General features: G+C 45.7%; 1 protein-coding gene across 10 annotated transcripts in view; it reads left to right on the top strand.

The window, feature by feature from the left end:
* The window catches only part of MKNK1 (MAPK interacting serine/threonine kinase 1), a 42,008-nt gene that overhangs the window by 9,813 nt on the left and 13,593 nt on the right, over positions 1 to 18,602 (top strand). For 5 of the 10 annotated variants that reach the window (XM_045035755.1, XM_011284805.4, XM_011284803.3 and 2 more), the window contains exons 2-8: positions 358 to 524; positions 5,742 to 5,812; positions 6,771 to 6,877; positions 9,284 to 9,385; positions 11,441 to 11,538; positions 14,995 to 15,074; positions 16,621 to 16,694. In XM_045035755.1, coding sequence (XP_044891690.1) covers positions 6,862 to 6,877; positions 9,284 to 9,385; positions 11,441 to 11,538; positions 14,995 to 15,074; positions 16,621 to 16,694 — 370 coding nt within the window. In that variant the 5' untranslated portion in view covers positions 358 to 524; positions 5,742 to 5,812; positions 6,771 to 6,861. Of the gene's footprint in view, positions 1 to 357; positions 525 to 5,741; positions 5,813 to 6,770; positions 6,878 to 9,283; positions 9,386 to 11,440; positions 11,539 to 14,994; positions 15,075 to 16,620; positions 16,695 to 18,602 lie in introns of those variants that run through there. The other 5 variants (XM_019836930.2, XM_011284806.3, XM_011284807.4 and 2 more) reach the window with 5 other exon arrangements.

The following is an 18,602-nucleotide window of genomic DNA, read 5'->3' as shown; positions in this document are numbered from 1 at the left end:
TCCCTAAAAACATGGATGACAGAGAAGTGTCAGCTTTTACCTTCTGCGAGATGCTCTTCGGCGACCAGAGCTGTCCAGAACCGTCATCCAGGCCTAGGTCTGGACTCCCACAGTAGAAACAGAATCTGAAAACTTTTACTCAGACCCTTGTTAAATCTCCAAATGCTTGGTGTCAACATTTTCAAACACTCAAATGTCTAATTTTTCCACAGATGGGAAATCTGTGATGGCCTTGTGTATATCTACTTACTAGTATGACACATAGGTTTGGGGGAACATGTAGAGTGAGCTTTATCTTCTTTAGTCGTTTTAAAGAAGTCAGACTTTTATATCTTTTCTATTTCTGCTTTTTTAAAGATTTTCATGCCAGGTGAAGCAAAAGCCAGTGTAGAACTGAAGAATGCTACCCTCCAGAGGCCATTGAAATGCTGCAGTAGCTGGTAGACAGCGGCCCTCTGTCAGGAGCATTATTTCATTATTTCATCTCAGTTTACAGAGGATTTACTTCTCAGAAGTTGGGCAAGGTAAGACAGATGCACATTTCACTTAACCTTTTAGATTGCTTCGGGCGGAAATTACCTGATACTTCCAGAGGGAAGGGTGGGTCAGAGATTTCAGTATTCAGGGGGCAGCGAGGATTAACTGGGTTGCCTGGCATGCCTAAAACAGTTACTTAGTAGGGACGAGCACATTTCTACCAGAATACAATGGCCGAGAAGGTCACAAGGAAAACCACACAGTAAGTAAAACATATTTATTTATTTATAAAAGTAAAACAACTGTACCATAAATAACAAAATTCAATAAAACAGAGGTATGAAAAGTAAAGTTCTGTACCCACCCAATTTCATTCTCTTAAAGTAACCATTATTAATAATGGCTTGAGATGTATCTTTTGGGGTTATTTATTTTTATTTTTATTTTTTTACTGCATAATATTTGTGACATATGATGCTACTCTGAAGTGTTCTTTTTTTTTTTTTTTAATGTTTTATTTATTTTTGAGAGCAAGAACTCGAGCAGGAGAGGAGCAGAGAGAGAGGGAGACAGAGGATCCGAAGCAGGCTCTGCACTGAGAGCAGTGAGCCTGATGCGGGGCTCAAACTCACAAACTGTGAGATCATGACCTTAGCCAAAATCAGACGCTCAACCACCTGAGCCACCCACGTGCCTCTGAGGTGTTCTTGAATACCTATGGCTTCATCATGCCTGGCAGATTATAAATAATGCCTGTGTTGTAGATTGGGTCAGATGAGGCTTGGCTGAGAATAATTTTAGTCTGATCTGTGAGCTTTTTACTCCTTTGCTGCTATGTGTCACCCTTCTTTATCTGAAGCTTCCCAGTGGCCTTCCCCCATTCCCAACCAGCTCCCCTTCCTGAATTCTCCCCTTCTTTGGTGGTACCACTGCTCTTAGGGTTACCTGACTTTAGTTAATAAACATAGCTTCATAAACATATTCTGAGGTCCTCCTCTGTGCTGGATCCCTGCTGGGCAGTGGAGACAGAGAGAAAATAGGCCCCATCCCATCCTTCAAAGGGTAGTCATCTTGGACTCCTCCACCATCTCCAGTCGCTTGGCAGGACTAGGACCAGTTCTGCCTGTGCGGCTTCATCCCCTCGCCTCTTTCTCCCATTCTGTCCCTGCCTCAGTCACAGGCTTTCCTTGCCCTCCTGCCTATTGCGGCGGCCTCTCTCTACTCTCCCTGACTCAGTCTAGCCTCCAGTCTGTTCTGCATATCACAGCCAGTTTCATAGCCCAGTCCCTCCCCACTGCCTAGAATGGTGGTTCACAAGTGTGCTCTGCTGACCTTGGGGGTCTTTGAAACCTTTTCAGGGTATCTACAAGGTCAAAACTGTTTTCAGAATAGCACTAAGATGTTATTTGTTGTTGCAAAACAACAGTGTGTAGAACTGCTAGTGCGTGAGCATGAGTCTAGGCAGCGGCACAAAGATGTGCTGGCAGCCTCTGTATTCCTCCCTGCTACACTCCCAGCTTCTTACAAAATGCCATTTTCACTTAAGAATGTCCTGATGAAGCAATAAAAAGTATTAATTTTAGTGAATCTCAGCCCTGGAGTACACATCTTTTTTTATTCTGGGTGACAGAATGGAAACGCTCACAAAGCACTTCTGTACATGCTGACGTACCCGGGTTGTCTCAAGGCAAAGCGCCTGTGGGATTGTTTGCATTACAAGCTGAACTCTTCATTTTTACTTGAAAGAAGGACTGAGGCTTGAGGAGGCTGCAAAGTGGATAGGGACCTTGGAGGGCCTCGCTGGCCACGTTAATAAGCCCGCGTGATCTGACTTCAGCCTGCCCTTTTCAGCTTTTTATACTACCCTGCTCACCCAAATCCAGTCCTTCACTCCTGCTTGCTCTTTCTAAAGCACACACTCCCTTTACCCGCTCTACCCTTCCTCTGATCATTCCTTCCACCAGGAGATGCAGTGACAGCTCTGAAGAGTGCTTGTGATCCCAGAGTCAGAACAGAGGAAGAAGATGGGCCTGACTCCAGACCCTTTGCCTCTGGGAATCTTGCTGTCACAGCCCTGTTGGGGGCCTGTTGTGAATGACCACCCTGCTGGCACCCTGGGGTGGGGCGGGGGGGGGGGCTCACACTGCCCACTTCCACAGCAGTTGAATGAGAATCTGCAGTCTGCCTAATGCTGGCCAGCCTTGCAGCACACAGCACTCTTGGGAAAAACCTATGAACTACCCTAGCCCCTTGGAATCACACTCCCAGACTGTCATCTGAGTGAGATGATTTCACAGGTGGCTCCTTTCATCTGTCATGCGTTAAATTTGACTAGCTTCTGTTGGAGTGTACTTTTCCTTGACCTTGTCCCCTACACAGTAATGATCCATCAGAAACAAAATCAACCAACTAATAGGTCAGGTGGAAGAAGAACGTAGCTGTGTACCTGATACCCGAACTGCCATGAAATAACGTGGTTGGACTGGTTTGTAGCTCATCCTCCATAATATGCCAAAGCATAAAATGCAAAGTTATCTCCAAGTAAGACAGAGAAACTTATGATTAATCAGATTTCTGATTAATATAATAATGTGGCAGCAATGCTTTTGTATTTATGTAAGCTAGTGCAGGGCTGCCTAGCCTTTTTGACATCATAGCACACACAGAAAATGATATTGTTCAGCCCGGTGAGGGGATCAATACCTCATTCACAGCACATCAGTAGGGAAGCTCTGTGATAAGGTTTCTTTTTTTTTTTTTTTTTTTTTTTTTAAGGTTTTTAAATAAAAGCATTCTTATTGATGCCTGGCTAACTTTACCCTCCTGCCTTTCAGCATTAATGTTTAAATATAATATTAATAATATTTAATATATGAAGTAATATTAAATATGCTTATAATAATGTAATAGTTAAAAGCTTGACTTTTAAGCCAGTCTATCTAGATTTAAATCCTAGCTCTGCCACTTACTTAGCTACGTGACGATGGGCAAATTAATTACTTAATCTCTTTGTAGCTCAATTTCTTCATCTGTAAAATGTAGATAATAATTATACTTATCTCCTCCAGTTGTGAAGATGAAATAAGTTAGGATATGTAAAATGTGGTGTTTGTAAAATACTTGGGACGTTGCCTGGCATATGAAGAGCACCACGTAAGTGTGCCTGCTGTCACTAGTCATTGTGTGCACCATGGCTGCGAGTACTACTCCTTCAGGGACGTCAGCGTCCTGGGCTCTAGCTCCCCAGACCCATCCTCGGTGCCTGCTCCTCGGCCACACTTGTGTCAGTCTTAGCTCTTCCTTCAGAGTGCCCACCCCCTTCCTTTCATCTCCTCCGGTCTCCATTGTTTGGGGACCTCCACCAGCTGGTGACTGAGAAGGCATCACTACAAATAATTGTACTCATCACCTTGTTCTCACCACTGTTCCTTCTCTGGAAAGCCCTTGTGACTGAGGCAAATAACTTACAGGGCGGGAAGAGGAGTGAACCATAGGCTTTGAAGAGAACTCTCAAGTACTTGGGAGAGGAGTGTGAGCTAAATTTGCCGAGCTGAGTTAGCCAGCAAAGTCGTGTTCTTAGCGGGGAAATGATCTCCTTTGGTATCACATAGCAGATGCAGGAGCTGGTCGGTTCTCTGAAGTTTCTGTCAAAACATGGAGAACAGATATGGTGATCTGGGGGACAGTTTGGAGAAATGACAGTTCTTTCAGAGGCACGCCTTGGGGTCACCTGTGGGGAGAACTGTGGATGATGGGTACTTGCCTGTCAGGAACATCTGTTGCTGTTGCAGTCCCACCCAGGTGAATCTCCTCAGTGCCTCCTCAGCTGCTCCGGGAGTTCTGATTCGCGCTGACCAGCCATAATGCTTCTCTTCAGGCTTAGCACATGTTCTTTGTCTGTCTCTCTCCCCAAGCCCACCCTGGCCAGTTCCCATTTATCCCCCAGATGTCAGCTTAGCTGTTCCTCTAGTTACCAAGCTGAGTTTGATGACTGTCTTCTGCTCCACAGCACCTGCTACTTGCTGTCACACAGCACCTGTCCCACTCTATTGAAATTGTTTTATACACCAGTGGATTTAAATTCCTAAGGGCAGAGACCGTGTCTTCTCTTGTATTCTCACTGCCTAGCACTGGACAATCTGTAGGTACCCAGTAAATATGGTAGTTGCCGAATGAGTAAGTCAGTAGTGCTCTTATGTTGTGTCTTCTTTGACCCTCACACAGCCTGGTGGTGCAGGCAGCCCGGGCCTTACTCTGACCTTTTTTGTTACATGAAGAAACGGATACTTAGGGAAGCCAAGCAAGCTACCAGAGTGCACACAGTGCTGGAGAGCCAGGATTGAGACTGGTATCTCTCAGGCTCAAATGCTCATTGCATCATATTGTCATATTGGTTTTTACAGAATTTTTCCTTTTAAAAAAATTAGCATTTAAAAAAGATAAAAATTAAAATAGTATTCTATGTTGTTTTCCAGTATTATAAAAATAACATCTTCAGGGCACCGATATTCCTGAAATGTTTTTTCCTCGCTGAATGTTGAATTTCAATACAGAGAAATCTACATACAGTTTTAATATTGTATGATCAGATTCTAAATTGCAATTTGTGTCGGAGAAAATTTATTGTGTATTTTATTGAAAATAAAACTTGGCTAAAACAATAAGAGCATTAAAAAGTAACACGTTTCATTATATACAATTTGGAGAATGCTGAAAAATATAAAGCAGAAAATAAAAATCACCCTATCACACAGAGAAAACTACTATATAGATTAGAAACATCCTGGACTCGAAAGGTAGCACTGAGTTTGAACTCACTAAACCGCTAACTAGATGTTTGATGTTTGGTAGATTGTTTAACCTCTGAGCCTCAGTTTTCCTCACCTAAAATATGGCAAAATATTTACCTCGTGGGATTATTGTAAGAATTAGAATTATTGTAATGTATGTAAACTACCTAGCATGGTGCCTGGCACATACTAAGCACCTTTTCAAATTTTAGTAGTGTTAACATTTTTATGTATTTCTGTCTGGTATTTCCATACACGTGTGCACACACAGATTTACCAAGTGTGTCATTGGGTCATCACAGGGTTGCTGGAAAGGGCACGTGTTATTTTAAAACCTACCCCACTGATGAGGAAACTGGGGCTCTAAGAGGCAGAGTAGCTTGGCATAACCTTGGTGGTGTGTCTGGTAATCTCTGAGTCAGGGCTCTCACCTTGGTCTCCTGATACCAAGCTCACATCCTTCCCTGTCAACAGTGTGCTTCCCCTCCAGCTCCAGCTCCACCAGTACACAAATGGTAGACCACCGAGCTCTGACCAAGAGGAAGGTAAGGGCTGGAGGCAGTGGAAGTACTGGGAACCTACACACCAGCTGGGGTCTGTCTGAAAACTTAAAGGAAGTACTTACTTTCTCCTCTAAAATAACACATTGCCCAATCCTATAGCAGGCACTAGACTTCTGGCTAGGATCTCCTGGGTCATGGGGCTTTTTCTTAGAAGGAGTTTGTCGGAGAACTCATAGAACTGAATAGCCTTACACTGCATTGTCTGTAGGGAGAGGTGTACTCACATTTCTTTCAGCGTGTGTCCTTGTTACTTGTACCTTGTTACAGGTGACACGCATGCACCTGACATTAAGAGCGTGCATTGTTTCATATCATTTCACTTCAGAGCACATTTTCTGATACCTCATGGGTATCTGACGCTGTGCCGCGGCTTACAGGAGATGCAGAGATGAACAGGCAACAGTCCTGGCCTGTAGGAACACTAGGGAGAGCTCAAGGCTGTCAGTGCTCAGCACCAAATTCTGTCAGCGCTCTAGTAGAACTTCTAGCGGGGTGTTTGGGAGCAGAGGAGGAGCACTATTAGTTCTATGCAATAATACCATCTGTTTGCCTGGTGCCTAACTGATTTCCAAAGTGTTTGTACAAACTGAACTCATTCAAAGGGGCACAGCCTTCTGAGCTGGGTTTTGGTGGCTGAGAGGACGTCGTGGGCCAAGGGAAGGAGGTGAGCCAGGGACCAGTGTGATTGTGGAGCCTTACACCTTGAGGAAGCTTTCATCAAATGATTGTGCAATTAATAAATTAAGGACCCACAGCCCCCGCTAGTGGACCGTGATAAAACAGAGTTTATGGACAGGCTCCAGATGGGGACCTATCAACCCCTTGGTAAGATTAGGACACCTCCCCCCTCCCTGTGTAAACAGGGAAGTTAAGCATGTTTTGTTTTGTTGTGTTTTGTTTTTTTACTTCACTGTCTTCCTACATTTTTTTTTCTTCCTAGTTTCAAAAACAACTCTCCTTCAACAAGTTCTGTTTCCAAGGAAAGTGTTAACCATTTGTCCCTTCTGGCGTACCCTCTTCCATTGAAATCCATGCAGAATAGTCCAGGTACTCTATCTTTTTGTGTGTGAAGCCATAAAATCTAATATTGAGTATGTGGCGGTGCTCAGAGGTATGATTCTTCCACAAGAGGCTCCCTCAGCCCTGCTGTGGTAAAAACCAAGTATAAATTGCCGCTAACAGGGTTTTCTAGCTAGAGTCGTAAGTATGTCTGAGCATCCCCTGTGAATTATAATGCTGCCAGCTCTCTTGCTGCTCCTCTGCATTGCCTGCCTTTTGGCTGTTTTGCTTGTCCTCAGGCCCTCCATCAGAGTGCAGGCAGGGGAAGGAGAAAGAAGTGAATCCAAAGTCAGTCTGCTCTGCGTTTGCCTCGCAGCACCGATGAGAACATAGATGGGGACAAGGACTGACACAGGACTGCACACAAGGGCAGGGTGAGAGGGACAGTGGTCCCTCCTCCTCTGTCTGCTGTCCCCATGGCCAGTGCCCCTCCCTGGGCTCCTGAAGAGCCCCCTGTGTTTCATTTCTGTAGAATTTCTCACTGCGTTGGGCAGCTTTTTCCCTTTCATTTACCTTGGGGGGAGGGTGGATATTGGATGCTGATTCAAGTTGGATTCTTTGAATTCATAACTAGCTACAGTCCCCAGATTTATCTTGTGCTTGAAGCTGTTAGCCAGAGTACTATTTTGAGATCCCCTGTGGACTCCTTTAATCCATGTGTTTATCTGTTCCCTAAAATATCATTGGGGGCACCTGGTGGCTTAGTCGTTTGAGCGTCTGACTTCAGCTCAGGTCATGATCTCACAGTTCGTGAGTTCGAGCCCCATATTAGGCTTTCTGTTGTCAGCACGGAGCTTGCTTTGGATCCTCTGTCCCCCTCTCTCAGCCCCACCCTGCTTGTGCTCTCTCTCTATCTCTCAAAAATAAATAAACTTTAAAAAATATTTCAAAAAATGAAGTATAATTGAAGATCTGCTGTCATCAGATCCAAGAATGGAGGAGGAATCACCCAAACCGGGCTGTCAGACGCTCAGCTGTCTAACCGTGCTTTCCAGGCTGTGGTGTCGACAAGTGCCATCGCTCTGCTTTCTCTTAATGGCTGTTGTGTACTTGCTTCTGAGAACAATGTATAGATGTACATTGGCTCTAATCAATCTTCCTGAGCCGAGTTGCCATTTCTCCGACCGTGTTCAGCCGGAGTCCTCCAAGAAGAAAGTGGGCCCTTCCCCTCAATGGGCAAAGAGCCAGCTTCCATTTCAAATCCTCTTAGGAAAAAAAAAAAAAAATCCAACAAGCCAGAGCCTGTGTTTATTGAAGGTTGGTCTAAAAGTCTGTCATACTGAATGCCCCACCAGTACCCGAGTGCCTCTATTTTAGAAGGATGTAAAGGTTTAATCACCCTGGTGGGGATTTAGACCCAGAGACTTCAGAGAAATCTTATTATTTCTAACTGCAGGCAAAGAGTATTAAGGCTTCACTCTGCATCAGGGGCATGACATGTTCTATAAGTAATTTATCTTTAATAGGGGAAGGCCCTTACTAGAGTGTCTTAGAAACAGTGCTGTGATTGGGCCCTGGTTCCCCGTGCCCCCTTTCTCTTTCCCCTCGTGCCTCCTGCTTATTCTTTCTGTCCCTACCCTTTCCTGCCCAGTGTATCCAGTGTTGAAATGCTTGCCTCACAAATCCTCCCTTAAACATGGGGAGCCTCCCTTTAACCTGCTGGTCAATGAGAGATAATAATGTTTTTGCAATGAATGACCTCATCCAGCAGCCTGATGTAGACCTGTCAACTGCAGACTTCTGAATGGACCCTAAATGTATCCTCTCAAATAAGGAGCTGAGGGGAAGGGGAGAGTGTGCTCGGGGCTCCACAGGTACTCAGGTCTTTGCTGTTAGACATGAAGTAATTTAGGGCCATCCTCAACCCCGTCCCCTGCCCCGTTGTACCTCGAGAGGCTGCTCCACCAAAGGCCTGTGAATCTATGTGCACATCCATTCAGATGTTACTGCATATATGATTTCATTTGCATGGACCCCTCCCAAGCCCACGCCCTTGCTTAGCTCCCTGGGTCCTGCCTTTCTGGTGCTGAGGCAGGAGGACGTCACAGGTGGGACTCTGCTTATGGATTCATTGTTTTTGTTGGGAACTATAGTTTGACTGGTGGCGATCTAGATCCATGTGCTAATGAGCCTGGATAAAGCAAGCTCTGCTATCCTCTTTTAATCTAGCCTGTCTGTCTGAGTTCCTTTCCACAGTTAATGATCTCCTATAATGGCTTTGCCTTTAGTTTTGCCTCCTGGGTCAAACAAATCAATAGTCCTCACAGATATTTAAAAACCATCAGTGTAAAGCTCCTGGTTCCCCCCACACACACACACTTTTTTTTTCCCTTCTGGGTGAACTTATGGCTTGATCAGTATAGTGATGTTTCCCTTACATCTCTTTTCTCCCAGAGATGGGCAGCAGTGAGCCCCTTCCTATTGCAGAAGGTGACAAGAGGAAAAAGAAGAAGCGGAAGGCCCGGGCCACTGACTCCTTACCAGGAAAGTTTGAAGGTTGGTCACACGACTTCTCAGATCTGGGCCTACGGCTCTACCATATGGCATTCTGGTAGCCCATGGATCTAGGTTAGAGCATGCATCATCTGAGAGCCACCTCGTGCTTATCTGTGTGATAGGGATGAAAGATGGGATGGCAGAGCTCTCGGATGGTGTGCTCTGAATGCTTTCAGCACTTCATCAGGGGAACAGGAAGACCAGCTTGTCAGACTTGTATATGGAGTGAGATCACTTGGTGTGTTTCAGCCCTTTTCTGATGTGATCTTTGCCCCCAGCTTGTTCCTGCAGGGGCTGCTGAGATGTAGAACAACCAGGTAAGAGAGAACACCTAGGGCCACAGCTCCAGATGAAAGTTAAATCTTCTATAAGCAGAGGATTTGACTCCTAGAGATTGCAGCTACTTGTACTGTATGAGTTTGACTCCATTTTAAGAGTTCATGCCGTGTTCAGGTTGTGAGGCACAGATTCAGTGCTGGTCCTGTTATCGCTGGACATGTGATGAAATGAAGTGAATCACTGAACACTTTTGCAAATGGATCAGTAGCTACTCCAGGAGTGACACCTCCCCCCTTCATTTATTGTGTTTCTTTCATCATGAGAACTGAAACAGCTTCCCCTCATGGGCCTTCTTTCCAATGTTGCAGATACACTAGTGAATTGATTGTTTTGTACAGTGATTCTAATAATGAGCCCTTTTATGAATCAGGAATATTTGGGCTTCCAACCACCAGCCTATCCTGACATGCATGAAAGGCTAATGCCAAAGTATCCATTATGAGAGAAACATGTCACTTAAAATACTTACAAACAACAGTGTACATGCTTATAAACAGTCACAAGACCAAACTGTGATGGACCCAGGAAGGTACTTAGTGTAGGGTTTGTCTTTAACTTAAACGGTAGACATATGTGTATAGGAGGGTCATGGGGATTGATTAAAGCCTCAAGGTTTTTAGAATAGTTTCCAAATCAACAGGTCTTGCCCTTTCAGTGAACATGAGAGTGTTTCCTGTTATTCAAGGATGGCTTGTGCAATTATAGGCTTCTCATGCTAAAAGTGATAAAATCTAATTTCATGGTTTGCAAGTGTTCTGCTCACTCTGTGGGTTTAAATGCTAGGCTGCCTTGAGAGGAAACAAACTGAAGAATGGAGGTCAAGGGAGGAGGAGGTCAGCTCGGCAAGGCCACGATGGAGCTGTGGCTTTCTTAGGAAGGGGCTCAAAAATTTGTGCTATTTGTGAGCTTAGGCAGGTTACCTGTATGTTCTTTCAACCCAGGCCTATTCCTCTGTTAGAACTGCCCTGACTCAGCACCCTAAAAACCTCAAGGCATCCGTTTGCATCCTACTTCTGTCTCCTATTTCCTGTGGGTGACTTCTGGAAACTTCTCGAAACCTCCAGTGACTTCTGTGTGTGGTGTAAAATAAAACTGCTTTATTTCCCTTTTATCACCAGTGCCTAGCACAGACATAGGCACAGAGCAGGTGCTCAAAAAATGAGTAAATGAGTAAATGAATGAATGATGTCCATTTGAATCACACTCCTTCTATGAGGATCCCCCAGCTTCCCTAAACAGATTTAACCTTTCCCTCCCCTTGTTCTTTTTTGCTGTGTCTTGTCCCTTTATAATAGTACTTACCACTGCCTGGTTTATTCTGGAGTCATTTGTTGATATGACTGTCTTTCCCACTGGACTGTGACCCTCAAAGGGCAGGGACTATACTTTATTCCTCACTCTGTCGCTATTATGAGTTTAATATGTTGTCCGGCACATAGTGGATGCTCAGGAGGTGTGGGCTGAATTGAAACTCTTTCACTGACCTCATCTCTAAAATGAGGAACAGGATGCCTTCGATGTGGTGTGGCTGTTGAGAAACTGAGTCCTAAGATGGCTGGGACAGTTAATGATCTTCCTCATCACTGAGTGCTGCGGAGCCATTGTGTGTGCCTAGGCTGTCACACAGGGACGGGCAGTGGCAGAAGCTCCTCTTTCCATGTTGGCTTGAAAAGGCGTGACTCACCTCGTAATTCCTCTCACCCATTTCACTTCTAGATATGTACAAGCTGACCTCTGAATTGCTTGGAGAGGGAGCCTATGCCAAAGTCCAAGGTGCCGTGAGCCTGCAGAATGGCAAAGAGTATGCTGTCAAAGTGAGTGTCTCATCTGGATGCCAGGCTTTACTTTGCAAATAGGTGTCGCTTGTCCTAAGCCAAATAAATTTTATATTCTGCCGTATGGCAACTCAATAAAAATGGAGGCTCCAAAGTTGTATTCACTGGATTCAGCTCTTGGTTTTTCAACTTACTTGCTGGGTAACATTGGGCAAGTTACTTAACACCCCTGCCCTTCAGTTGCCTTATCTGTAAAATGGGTATAATAATAGAAACTATACAGTATTGATGTAGGGATTGAATAAATATGTGTAAAGTGCTTAGAACAATGCCTGGCCAGTAGTAAGCTGCTTTTGATTATTCTGAAAAATAAAGTAAGCTTCAGGGAGTAGACAACCAGATTTGGAATTAGAAGGCCTACCTGAATCTCTGTTTCAATTTTTTTTTTCATGTTGATTTATTTTTGACAGAGAGAGAGACAGAGCATGAGTGGGGGAGGGGCATAGAGAGAGGGAGACACAGAATCCAAAGCAGGCTCCAGGCTCTGAGCTGTCATTACAGAGCCCGACACAGAGCTCGAACCCACAGACCGAGAGACCATGACCTGAGTTGAAGTCAGACGCTCAACCGACTGAGCCACCCAGGCGCCCCATGAATCTCTGTTTTAACAAACTACTACTTGACTTTGGGCAAGTCACTGAACCTACTTAAGCCTCAGTTCCCACATCTCTAAAATGAACACAATAATACCTGCACTTCCTATCTCATGGAATGGTTATGAAGATGAAAATAAAAATGAACTGGTAGATTTAGAGACCCTACAAATTATAAAATGCTGTAAAGTGATGTATAGTATAATAACGAGGCCTGAGCACTCACTCAGCTTTGGGGCAGGAGAGGTGGCTCCTTGCTGCATGACCTTGGGGTGGCTCACTCTACCCCTCTGTGCCTCCATTTGCCAGCTCCACGTGGAAGAAGGGATGGATCTCAAAGTGTGGTTCCTGCACCAATAGTGTCAGCATTGCCTGGGAACTTGTCAGAAATTATAGATTATCTGGCTCCATCCCAGACCTACCAAGTCAGAAACTAGGGGTGGACCCAGCAGTTTGATTGTAGCCAGCTCTCCAAGTGGTTCTGACACTTGCTGATGTTGAGGAAGCCCTTATTTAGGGCCATTTTCCATTTAGTGTGGATCAGAATCATCTAGAGAGCTAACAGCACAGAGACCCAGTTTCTTGATAAAGGATAGGGTCTAGGTCTTTGGGTTTTTTGTTTGTTTTTTGTTGTTGTTGTTGTTGTTTTACCAAGTTCCCCAGGTGATTCTTACTCCCACCAAAGTTTGGGAACCACTGATCTGGAAACAAGGTCACATTAAATCCAAGGGGGTAATTCAGGTGTATTTCCCATCATCCACCTGAACGCCCAGGTCAAAGTGCTGCCTCATACAGGCAAACCCAAACAAAGTGGCTTCTGAAAGAAGTGTTTCTTCTTTTAACCAACTGTCCATAGTCCCAGCTGTGGATTAATGAAGGCAAAACTTCTGCTAAGCTATAGTCCTTGTTGCTGGAGTGTTGCTTCATATGGTAACGAAAGTATTACCTCAATTCCTTTTTGGAAACATCAGTATAAATTACAGGTAACTTTTTAAAAATATGCTTAAGTGTGGCAATAAATCACAAATACAAATTGATTTTCAAATGCATCCATCCAGACCTATTTCTTCGGGGTTGGATCGTAAGAGGAAAACCTGGCCCTCCACGCCTCCCCCCAGCATCTTTGGTGCAAACACAGGACCCTAGCTTGGTAATTCTTTGCATTGAGCAGTTTGGCCCACATCTCTCCTGTCCTTTGGAGGCTCCCTAGAGATGTACTACTTCTGCCAGCATGGCCCCACAACATTGGTTTTATTAGGGCTTCCCTACAGGCATCCAACTGACAAATCCTAGAGTCTCAGGATTGGAATGGAGTTTCAGGATAATCTGGTCCTGAATTTCTTCCATAACTCCTCAAATAGTTGCCTGTGTTCTGCTCCCCCACCTCTGATAGCAGGGGTCCATTACCTCTGCAGAGAAAATAATGCCATTGCTGAATAACTTGCCTGCTACAAGGTTCTTCCTGACTTTGATGCGAAATGATAGGTGAGTGAACAACTCGAATGGCTTCTGTGCCCCGGCACTGCACCTCTCTGACTGCTTAGAAATGGGCCCGCAGTGGTTTACTAACAGACGTGGGCTTGTATAGAATATTACACCTGGACATGGGTGTTTGTGCTGCAGCATATAGGAGTGGTTTGAATATAGCAACCTGGGAATGAAGGAGCAGGATGTCGTCGTCTGTGCTGTGCCCACTCCGCACGTGGGACTGTAAAGCAGAGCCGTCTCTGCAGAGGACTTGCCCCCATGTGCGACTTGCGGTGGTCTGGGGCTCGGGAGGGGTCCATGGAGGTGTTTGGAGCTAACCAGTCCCTCCCTACTTATTTTTTTTTATTTTTTTTTTAATTTTTTTTTTCTCAATGTTTATTTATTTTTGGGACAGAGAGAGACAGAGCATGAATGGGGGAGGGGCAGAGAGAGAGGGAGACACAGAATCGGAAACAGGCTCCAGGCTCTGAGCCATCAGCCCAGAGCCCGACGCGGGGCTCGAACTCCCGGACCGCGAGATCGTGACCTGGCTGAAGTCGGACGCTTAGCCGACTGCGCCACCCAGGCGCCCCTGTCCCTCCCTACTTAAACCACCTGCTCACCTGTTGGCTCACCCCTTCAGTTTGTACTTGCCAGGCACCCCCAGGTACGGGAGGGAGAGACAACGCCCCTCAGCTCCCTGAGAGAAGCTGGACAGGGTACAGACAGGGATAGGATAGCAAGGGCTTTGGAGGCAGCTCTGGACTGGAATGGCAACCCTTTCACCACTTACCAGAGCTGTGGGCAGAATGTTTGACCTCTTCCTGTCTTTTGGATTGTGTTGTAAGAGTTAACTGAGACCACGGACCTGAATGACTTAATGCAGCGCCTGCCGAAGGGCAGGTTCTCTGCAGAACTGCAGAGGTGGGGTCTGAGCTGGGCCTTGGAGCTTTAGTCCCTCTCCACTGTGTCCTCCATCCCCCTTGCTGTTCCTTCAACCCTGGGAGGTCCTTCAGTGGAGGTTGTAAATCTTACCCTTAAGGCAGGAAGAGATGCCCTTGGGGTAGGAGCTGGGTAGAGGTAGCTCTTTATCTTCTTGCCGGCAGCTTCAGTCTCCCCTGGGCAGCTGGGGGCAACCACCCCATGGCTTCCACCGTGTTTGCCTGGCCAGAGTCAAACAGGCCCAGCCAGGCTGGAAATCCCTCAGGCAGGCCAGTCTGTCGTGTTGCCGGCAGAGTCACAGTGCCAGGATCTACTCCAGGCTTGTGCTTGAAACCGGCTGTGGGCTGAATTGGGCCTTGCAGTCTCCCAGAGGGATCCTGCTGAGACGTGTTTTGAGGTCAGGTGGGTATGACAGATTTTATTCTTCCCACAGATCATCGAAAAACAAGCAGGGCACAGTCGGAGTAGGGTATTCCGAGAGGTGGAGACGCTCTATCAGTGTCAAGGAAACAAGTGAGTACAGTCTTGGGTTACTTGCTACTTCTCTTGGGGGGATACTTAGCCGCAGAAAAAGTTCTTTCTCACCACCTCCCAACCCCAGCATTTAGCTCTCACTCCTTGGCTACAACTGCACAGGATTCCTTCTGTCTTTCCGTGTTTAAAAAGAGAGAGTGGGGACAGAAGCAGGGTGGCCTTTGCTTCTGTTCAGGCTGCCATACTATAAATAACAATACAGGCAAATTGGAAGAGTGAGCAATCTGAGTGAGGGGCTGGGAGAAAATTGGGATTCTGTTTCTTTCAAGTGCCTGTGGGAACCAGGCCGATGCAGTGTCTGTCCCCCGACATGCAACTTTAGGGCCCAGCTGTAATGACTAGGTGAGGATGTGTTCCGTTCCTAGCAAACCTGTGTCTGTGTGGCCACTGCTCAGGCGGAAGAAGCTGCCGGGCACTGTGCTGGACAGCTGGGCCAAGGTGGTCTCCAGCCCCGCCTCAGCCTGCTCACCACCAGCTCCAAATGAGCGGCTGTCCCACGGTGGCTTTAAATCAGGGTCACCTCTAAGACTCTGCTTCCCACTCTCTCTCCCTGCACAGCAGGGTCAGCGGGGAGCCAGCGGCCAGGTATTGATGGCTTTGTCATTAAGCTTGGAGGGCGGGGGCTGCTGTTGATTTAACTCCAGGCGCTACCTCCACAATCTTCTTTCAAATCAGGCCATTTCAGTCATCTTATTTGGATGCCTTCACACCAGTAAAAGCCTGGTGTCTCCCAAAGTGGTCAGCATTTTTTTATGAGGGACAGATTTTTATTTTCAGCCCTGCAGCTTCTGAGTTCAGCATTAGAGACTCTACTTGGTTTATTTCGTTCTTTAAAAGAAAAAAAGCCCCCAACACCTCCGATATCCAGGCTGGTGGCTTCCCTCCTGAGTTACAAGACGACCTTGTTGGCAGAGCCCGGTAATGCGCAGGCAGACAGAGAGTGCTCACCGGGGAAGGCCACAAGTGCTGCGGTGGCGGGAACGCGGCCGTTTCATTAAGCAGCGCTTAGCAGTTAGGGTCTAGCGGTGCCCACGTTAGGCCCCAAGTCTATTTGACAGATGTTTCCATTTTCTCCAGGCAATGTAAATACTGCCCCGTGATTTATGGGCAAGAGGGAGGGCAAGTAATTATTTGCTGCCTGCCTCCAGGACACACACCTACTATTCAGTGTTATTAGCCGCAATTGCTTCCAGTCGGCTGCAGATTTTATTCAGTTTAATGTGACCAGGACTTTTTTATAACTCTACCTAGTGGGTTTTAGGGTTGGGGTTTGACAGCACAGGCTTGGTGAAAACACCAGAGACCGAACATTATGGAAAGATAAGGTGACCTGAGTCTTGCTAACACCACTGGCTACTTCTCAAACATGGGTCTTTAATAAGCATTCTGATTTGAAGCTGATTTCTGCCCTGCTACAGGGCGTTGTGAATTTTTTTTCATTGTATATTTGTAAGCGGGCTTTAATATATGATACCATTTTCCTTTTTTTCCCCTTTCCTCCTATTTTTTTGTTTTCCTATTTAAGGAACATTTTGGAGCTGATTGAGTTCTTTGAAGATGACACAAGGTTTTACTTGGTCTTTGAGAAATTGCAAGGAGGTACTTACTGTTGAGTATGTGTTTGGACTTCTGATTAAGACCCAGAACGGTGATCATCCATCACGAATCCCAGAGACTTCTAAAATGAGTCAAGCTAATAAAAAGGATGAAGGACTTAAAACTGCCCTTGATTTGGGAGAAGGGAGGCCGGAGGGAAGGATGATAATTAGCATTTTGCAGAGCCTAGAATGTCACCTGTGTGGGCATTCTAAAAATGCCTTCTCATTATAATAGGACTCATATATAGATACATTTACTTATCAATTTATCAATCCAGTGTTTTGACATGTTCTCTATTTAAATTAATTGTGGGGTGGAAGCTCTTGCATACATTGTGAAGGCCAGAAAGGCTCACCAGAGGAACGGAGGGTCCCATGGCTTAGGACATAGACCCAGGATAGAAAGGAGGCCCGAGAATCTGGATCCTTCAGATGGAAAGATGCCACTCTTAACCATCACCGCTACTGCCATCGCCCATGCACATAGTCACTGGAATGTCTGTTGAAGTTGCTTTCCTGACGTAGAGAAGGGGATAGAGGAGCCCTTGCCCTTACCATCATTCATCCAGCCCGAGGACAGATCTGCAGGGTACAGGTTAGGGAGGCTATCTGGAGCTGAGTGGAGGGCCATGTGGAGGGGTTTGGTGGCTAAGGGAGCATGCTTTAGAAACCAGTAAAGCTGAGTTTAAGTATAGCTCCATCACTTACTAGCTGTGTGACCTTGGGCAAGTCACATAACCTTTCTAAACCTTTCTAAACAATGTTCTCGTCTGTAAAATAGGGATAATGACAGTACCTACCCTCTCTGATAGCTCTGAAGATTAAATGAGATCATTCATGTGAAATGCTTCGCACAGTGCCCCATAGGCACTAAGGGGTCAATAAATGTCAGCTGTTAATATTATGAAAATAATAGGGTGTCCTGGAGGCTATCTTAGAAGCAAGTAGCATGTCACTCTCTATCTTCCGCTTTAACAAATTTGGAAGCAAGAGACTCACTAGAGTAGAGCAAGCCTGAGACCTAGCCAGGAGCCAGTTTTCTGGCAATGTTCCTTAGCATGCTGGGATCCTTTCATTGTTTAATCTGGCAAGTGAGAGATCTTTCATCCCCTCCCCATGCCAAAAACCAGCGGTAAGTAAACACGTGCCATTTTTAAGATACAGAGATGATACCTCCAGCTTCCAGGAGTGAGCATAGACCACATGGAGCCAGGGCATGTGCTCCTGCCCTGCCCAACAACACCGAGACATTACATTTGAAATGCTAGGGGTCATCTATAACCGTATTGCTTAGAGTGCAACCCTACTGAGGCTAGACCCAGTGGGAAAAGAGATTGTGGTTGGCTCAGGGCAGCCCATGCCCCCAGCAGTCAGACCACACATCTGGTTCAAGGGATGTGCACAGGTTCTCCGGTCAGACTTAGTGGGCTTACGTCCTCATGCCTCCACTTAGTGGGGTGTCATCTTAGCAAGTGGCTTACCCATTCTTGGCTTCAGGTTCCCCACCTGTAAAATGGGCATAGCTGTATTTTGTACATTTCATACAGTTATGGTGAGGCTAAGATAATCTGTTCAAGAGTATTACTTAGTGCCTGGCACACAGTAACCACTCAATAAATGTTAGCCATTGCCAACAAAGTAGTAACAATGATATTAATAATAAATAGGAAAATTCAGAGGGAAAGTACTTTCCCCCCTTTTTCTAGACCTTTACATATCTGGTGAGGGTGTGGAATTTCTGTTTAAAGGCTCATGCGCTTGTTTGGATCTGAGATCAAATGCAGAGGAGGTAAAGTTCCTGTGGAGAGGCCCCCAACCCTATGTGGATTCACTTTTAGTTCTTTCTTATTTCATAAGTCAGACCTGCCCTGATGGTGCTAGTATTCTTGGTCATTTAAATAGTTGTTTG

Source organism: Felis catus, chromosome C1 (genome assembly GCF_018350175.1).
Source record: "Felis catus isolate Fca126 chromosome C1, F.catus_Fca126_mat1.0, whole genome shotgun sequence".
NCBI classification, from domain to species: domain Eukaryota; kingdom Metazoa; phylum Chordata; class Mammalia; order Carnivora; family Felidae; genus Felis; species Felis catus.
Note: the sequence above shows the minus strand (reverse complement) of the source record. Positions and strands in the feature narration are given on the sequence as shown.